Raw genomic sequence first — 6712 nt, 5'->3', positions numbered from 1 at the left:
CCATTGCCTAGCCAAAAGAAAAAAAAAAACAAAAACAAACAAAAAAAAGAATTCAGAGTCAGACCACCTCTAATGCAGGTATAGGAATTTATTGAGGATTGACACTCCTCAGAAACAGGCTAGGTTCCAAAAGGAACCAGCAACTTAGTAAGACTACATATGCAAATTTATAGTGTAATTATGTGATTACATAAGAGAAATTATGAATATTAAAAAGGCAGGAGGGGTTTGTTAAGGGATTAGGTAATGGGAATGATCCCTTTTATGGTTTGGTGGTCAAACATCCTGGTCATGCTGCTTTCTGATTGGTTAGCTATTGTGATCCTATCTTGGGCTAAATGGATAATGTGATTGTAGTTGAGTACAAGGACAAACCTGTTCAAATATGGGAATTGGATCTGGGGGTACTTACTGGCTAGCTAGAGGTAGTGGATATATTGAGTCTGAGGGCCTATGATGTGGTTAAAGCCTGATTGTGTGGTCAAATCAGGGCATGCCTGCTGTTCAGTGAGACCCACAAGGAATTTAGAATATTGGGGCTGAGGGCAGCTTTACTAGGATTCCATCAAGGTGATATGTACTTGCACCAGAGTAATATCTGTGTGAATGGAGAAGAGACTTACAGCGGAGGCTTTGAAGACAGAATTGATAAGACCTGACAATAGATTGCATATGTGGGTGTCTAATCTATAGCAAAATACCAGCTTGGGCCTTTAACAGGACTGGGGGTTGAGAAGAGTATCCCTAAGCACTAGTCTCAGAGATAGGCAAAAAAGTTGAAGAGAGGGGAAGATAATAAAAGGGGAAGAATGGTAGGGAGGAAAATTAGTGGGAGGAGAAAAAGAGAGAAAACAAAAACAGAAATGATAGTAACTTAAATTGTATGACACTTTAAGGTGTACAAAGTGTTTTCTTCAAAACAACTCTGTGAGGTTGGTAGTGTGAGTATCATTATTTCCATTTGAAAGACCAGGAAACTGAGGTTCATACAGGTTAAGGGATTTGCCTAGAATTTCACTGGCTGTAAGTATGGAAGCCAGGTTTTGAGACTTAATTCCAGAACTTTCGATTCTAAAATTAGTGTTCTTTTCACTACACTGTGTAGTTAAGGAGTTAAGGAAGTGGACAGAGAGACAGATAGACAGACAGAAAAAGACACAGACATAGAAATTAGAAGACCGTGACAGAAACTAAAAGATGAAGAAACTAAGAAACAAAGACACAAGCACTGATATAAAACAGAGACAAAGATCTAATGAGAAAGAGAAAGAAGCAAAAAGAGTGATGAAAAGACAGGGAAAGGGGAGGAGAGAGAAGGGGAGGATGGGAGAAGAGTTGATTGAGGAGACTGAAACCACAACCCCCACAATCCCTTGCGGCTCCTACTCCGCAGCGGTCTCCAAGGCAACCGGTACTAAACAAGATGGCCGCCTCCGGGACTGTCTCCCGGTGACACGTTTCTCCATCTCTGGGTCTCCCTTGGGGAGCCTTTCTCGCCAGCCGGAGTCATGTCGTCCCCCGAGCTGAGATATAATCGCTCTTCGATGACTAACACTTTCCCTTTGGGGAAAAAGCTGCCAAGCGGCTTCTCCAGCGTCTCCTTCTTCCTCCAGCAGCTCTTCCACAATGATCCTTCGCTGGGTTTAGGCTTCGACGAAGCCGAGGAAGCCGAGGAAGAGGACAACGTGGAGGCTGAGGAGGAATCATCCGAGTCGGAAGAGGAGATGCCCGTGGTGGAGGTAAACGTCCCTCCCCTGCAGCCCGCCCGGGCCGTGCCCTCGAAGCAGGAGCCCAGCCGGATGTGTCTCTTCGCTTCGCCCTTCCCCACGCCCTCGTCGGGGACAGACGCGCCCCCCGTCCCCCGCTCGCTTCCCTGGGGCCAGATGCGCCCCTCTGGTCCCCCCGGCCGCACGTGCCCTCGCCGTGGCTAGATGATGTGCCCTCCGCTTCCCCCACCCCCCATGCCCTCTAAGTGGACAGGTGCGCCCCGCCCCCGTAGTCCCCTCTCTCCCTCCCTGTGGCCAGATGTTCCCCTCTAGTTCCCCCTCCACTCTGTGGCCAGATGTGCCCCTTTGGTTCCCCCCACACAGACACGTGTCCTCTCCGTGGCCACATGCACCTCTCCTCAGTGTCACACCCCAGATGTACCCTTCATGACCAAATGCACTCCTGGTTCCCCGACCCCACGTGCCCTCTCTACGGCCAGATATGCCCTCCTCCCTCCGTAGCTCCTCTGGGGCCAGATGCGCTTCGCCCCGTGCTGTCCCCACCACCAGCATCCCTTCAAGACCAGATACGTCCCCTCTCCTACACGCGTGTCTCCCCCCCCCCCGGTCAGATATGTCTTTCTGGTCCCCCCTGCCTCTTTAGAGCCAGATGTTTCCCCCCTCCACTCTCTCCACGTGATCCCTCCTTGGCCAGGTATGCCCCTCTGGTGCTCTCTTCCCACTTCATCCCACCTTTGCCAGATGCCCCTCTTTGCTCCACCACTACTCCCAGCTCCCCTTCCACAGTACATCCCCCTAGGGATCCTGGGCCTTTAGGCCTCCTGGCTTAGATAGACACTTCTGTGACATCTTCCCAGTCAACACCAAGGCACCCTATGTTTCTCCATTCTCCTTGCTCATCACCACTATTTCCTCCTACTTTATTTCTTTCACTTAGGCCAGCTAGAAGCAAAACTGGAATGTTCATTTTGTCTTTGACATCCCCACTTCTCTACCCTTGCCCTCCCTTTGAATGCCACCTGAGCTCTTAGTGATTTGTTGGTCTCTTTTTCTTCCTGTTACATGTTTTTTGTTTGTTTGTTTTTGTTTGGTTGGTTGATTGGTTTTGGCTAGGCAACGGGTTAAGTGACTTGCCCAGGGTCACATAGCTAGTAAGTGTTATGTGTCTGAGGTCACTTTTGAACTCTGGTCCTCCTGAATCCAGGACTGGTGCTCTATCCACTGCGCCACCTAGCTGCCCCCTGTTACATGTTAAAAACAAAACAATAACAAAACAAAACAAAAACTCCTTGCTCTTTGGAAAAGTAAGTAACAGGGCTGATAAGGCTTCGCTCTTACATTTTAACTTGCAGCAAAGGAATTTTCATGTGTTCTGTGGACAAGGTGTTCCGTGGGTCCAAGGGGTCCTTAAAGGAATCACGTTGCTGTTTACTGTAAGGCTACTACAAGATGGGTCCTACTTTTAACATTCTTTCAAATCCTCTCCCTTTTAACCACCACTCATTCTCTTCCTAACTCTCAATCCCTTTTAAAATTGTCCTCTTGTCCTTAGCTTTCCATCACAAAACTTTCACAGGATCTCAGAGGTCATATCTGAACAGGTGTTTCCCTACAACATTCCCAACCAGTGGTTCTCTAGCCTACTCCAGAAGAATCCCAGTGGCGCCCCATTACTTCATTTCCTTCTCTTCAATTTTCCCTCTCTGTACCCCTTTATCTTTAACAGTTGCATTGTTTCTTCTCTATCACAAACCCCCAGGAAATCTCATACCCTTAATCCTGTCTGTACTCTCATGAAACTTTTTGTTGCCTTCTGCTGCATAATTTTGTTTTTCTATTTCTTTTTCCATTCTCACTACTAATATTCCTGCTTTCATTATTCCTTTTGCCATCACTCCATTTTACTCCAATAACTTAAATTTTAGTCCCCCGCCTTTACTGTATTTCAGCTAATTTGCAGTTCCCTTTTGCTTAATTCAAGGATAACCCCCACACTACACACACTTTCTGTCCTCCTCTCTATCTGCCACTGTGTATTTGAAGTTAGTACTGTAGATTAGTAACTTTTTTCCAGTCTCTCTTTTCCTTTGTGATTCCCACGGTTGTTCTTAAATGTAATATCTGCAAAACTGCCACATTGTTTTGTATGTTTAAGATGTTTGTGTGGTTTCCATCAGGGTCCACCCCAAAGGAATTCACAAATGAATCACCAGTTTACTTTATTATTCTTCTAATTAACATCTGCTTTTCCTCTATGGAGTTCATTAGAATCATTGTTAATCTGTCTTCTGCATGCTATTAACAAACAGTAGAATGAGTTTGACTTTCACTTGATATTCATTTTTGAATGATTTGTTTGTATGGAGATTTCTTTGCTATCCTGATTCTGGTATAACACTGATCAAGTTATGAATATTCTGTAATTTAAAATTTTATTTTGACTTTATTTCAAAGCTGAAGTAGTATATTTACATTTCTGAATAAAAAGATTAAAGGAGAAGCCCTTGGGCTTTTGGGTCAATTCCCCCCCCCTCCTCAACTTTAGCCTCATTATTGAGAGTAATGGCATGATGAAGGTGATAATGATCATGTAATAGTTTCATTCCTCGGGGTCTACGAAGTATTAGAAGACTTCAGGAGTTTTAAAGTTAAGCATTTTCCTTTCTACTAACCATGGCACTTAACCCTCAGTGCCTACCACAGGCACTCTCCATTCAGTAGAAACTTAATAATGTTTTGCTAAATTGAATTGAATTGAATACTATGTTGGGTCAAGTTATTTCTACCATCTCTCTTCCCTAGTCTTTGCTTCCTCATCCACTAATTGACTCAACAACATAAAAAAATAGGTTGTAGATGCCATAGATTGTGGTGTGAGTGGGGAAGATTAAAAGTATGAAGATTTTCAGTCCTCTTATAAGACTGGTGGGAGGCTTTGTGGAAAAGATACATCTAGCTGCAGCATAAGCCTAAATGTGACTCTAGTATTGGAGCAGATAACCTGGTCAGCAGGAGATTAGTAAATTAAGTGGAAAAGATCAAGATTTTTCCAAGTTGAAGTCAATAACCTAGAGATGGGTAACAGTTTTGGTCCTGGTAAATTGTAAGGGACGTACTTGTATTGTGCTGGCACACAATGTAAGATTCTGAAATCTTACTAGATACTGCAGTGCTACAGGACAGGCTTAACTGTCATCTCCAGGACCGGGGTTTGGGTAGTAGTTGACAAATGCTGGTCCATGACACTTTGGGGTCACTGCACTGTCTTTGAATTGAAACATGTCCCAATCTAATAATATTTTTGGAAATGGGTGCAAAACATTTGCTTCTAGAGGAAGAAACCAGTGAGATATGTACATTAGAACCTGTTTTCTTCAGCACAAACACCAGAGACGTATGTTTTTAGTGAGATGTAACTATGCATTCACGTTTGAAGCCAGTCACTATCTGCAAATTCTATGATAGTCAAGATAGTCATTTCATTAGTGCATATGAACTGCACGCTGTATTTATGTGCCTTCAAGTAAGAATGAAATGACAAAATTTTCTTGTGGGCTGGCACAGTTTTGGTACTCACTATGGGACATATAGCATAGGCGCTAGGCATATCCAGGAGAGTGCTATTTCCTTTCATAATATAGGTTTATCTTTCTGGCTTCCTTATTTTTTTTTTTCAGAATGAATTTGATGGAGTCCTCAGAGAAGAAGCAGTGGCTGAAGCACTCTGTAAATTGGGCCGCTCAGGTCCTGGTACTGAGCAAGTCTACCTCAACCTATCATTACCAGTGAGTATAACGGAATGCCAGTGATTGTCGGCGTGTATACACCCTGTACACTAAACCTTTCGGTTTCTAAAGTTTTCTCTGATGTTCATTGATTTGGGGATTACTAGAAGCCACCCCAAGGCCCAAACCATTTCTTTTGGGTGGAAATTGATGTTTAACAGCTACTCAACGCCAGACTTTGGGGAATCCCTAGTATGTTTGGTTATCAAGCCCCCAAGTTCCTTTACTATTATTGCTCTCGTGTTTATGTCATTTCGTGATAAGTATTAACGCAAGCCCAACCCCTCTGGAGACCCTTCTCTCAGGGCTGCAAACTGAGAGAAACTTCAACTGATACAATTCAGTTAGGTTACGCAGTATCAGACAATCTGATGTTGTATCACTTGCTTCCCAAATTGGTACCTGGTGATGGTATAGCAACATGGGGATCACTTTCACCAACATTAATAGGCCAAGAGCAGTGCAACATGATTACAAAAATACAATGATTCTATGTCCCAAATTTCTCTCTGAATCCAAATTAAAATAAATATTTTGTATTGAGTTGGTTTATTTCTACGTGTGTCAAGGTGATCTAACTTCCAAAGAAAATGCTGCAAAAACATAGGTTTGTAAAGATATTTTTTGTTATTTAGAAATTTTTAGCTTCTGAATATCATTCATATTTAAAATTAATAACGGAATTTGATCTGATATAAAATGATAAATGAAGAATAATCAGAGTACTTCAAGCTTTAGTTTTGTTTCAAATTAAGCTAATATCCTGGAAAAAATATTTTAACTTTTTGTTTCAGAATATTATAAAATGTTAAAAAACAAAACAAAACACCACTTTAAAATAGAACCAGTATGGCTTAGAGGAAAAAGCATTGGATTTAGTGAGCAACTTGAGTTCACATTCCAGTTTTGGCCGGGTATAGTGGAATACACCTGTAGTCCCTATTTGTTGGGGAGGCTGAGGCTGTTAGTTTGCTTGAGTTAGGGAGTTTCAAGCTGTAGTGAGGCTAAAGTTGATTAATAAGATAGTGGTGATAAGATAGACCCCTGGAACCAGGAGGCCACCAGATGGTGTAAGAAGGGGCTAACCAGGCCAAGTTGGAAAAAAAGGAACAACTTGAAGCTTTATGCCGATCCATACTGGTATTGGTGACTGCATTTCCAGGCTGGGCAAGATAGGGCCACCCAGCCTCAAAAAAAAAA

The 6712-nt window shown here is 43.0% G+C and overlaps 1 protein-coding gene across 2 annotated transcripts in view; it reads left to right on the top strand.

Moving 5' to 3' along the window:
- The first annotated feature begins 1417 nt into the window (after nucleotides 1-1417).
- The window catches only part of LRGUK (leucine rich repeats and guanylate kinase domain containing), a 119246-nt gene continuing 113951 nt past the window's right edge, over nucleotides 1418-6712 (top strand). For both annotated transcript variants that reach the window (XM_021002352.2, XM_078153659.1), the window contains exons 1-2: nucleotides 1418-1739; nucleotides 5405-5512. In XM_021002352.2, coding sequence (XP_020858011.1) covers nucleotides 1509-1739; nucleotides 5405-5512 — 339 coding nt within the window. In that variant the 5' untranslated portion in view covers nucleotides 1418-1508. The remainder of the gene's footprint in view (nucleotides 1740-5404; nucleotides 5513-6712) is intronic.

The sequence above is a fragment of the Phascolarctos cinereus genome, unplaced genomic scaffold (assembly GCF_003287225.1).
Source record: "Phascolarctos cinereus isolate Bilbo 61053 unplaced genomic scaffold, phaCin_HiC Scaffold_1;HRSCAF=81, whole genome shotgun sequence".
In the NCBI taxonomy this organism is placed as follows: Eukaryota; Metazoa; Chordata; class Mammalia; order Diprotodontia; family Phascolarctidae; genus Phascolarctos; species Phascolarctos cinereus.
Note: the sequence above shows the minus strand (reverse complement) of the source record. Positions and strands in the feature narration are given on the sequence as shown.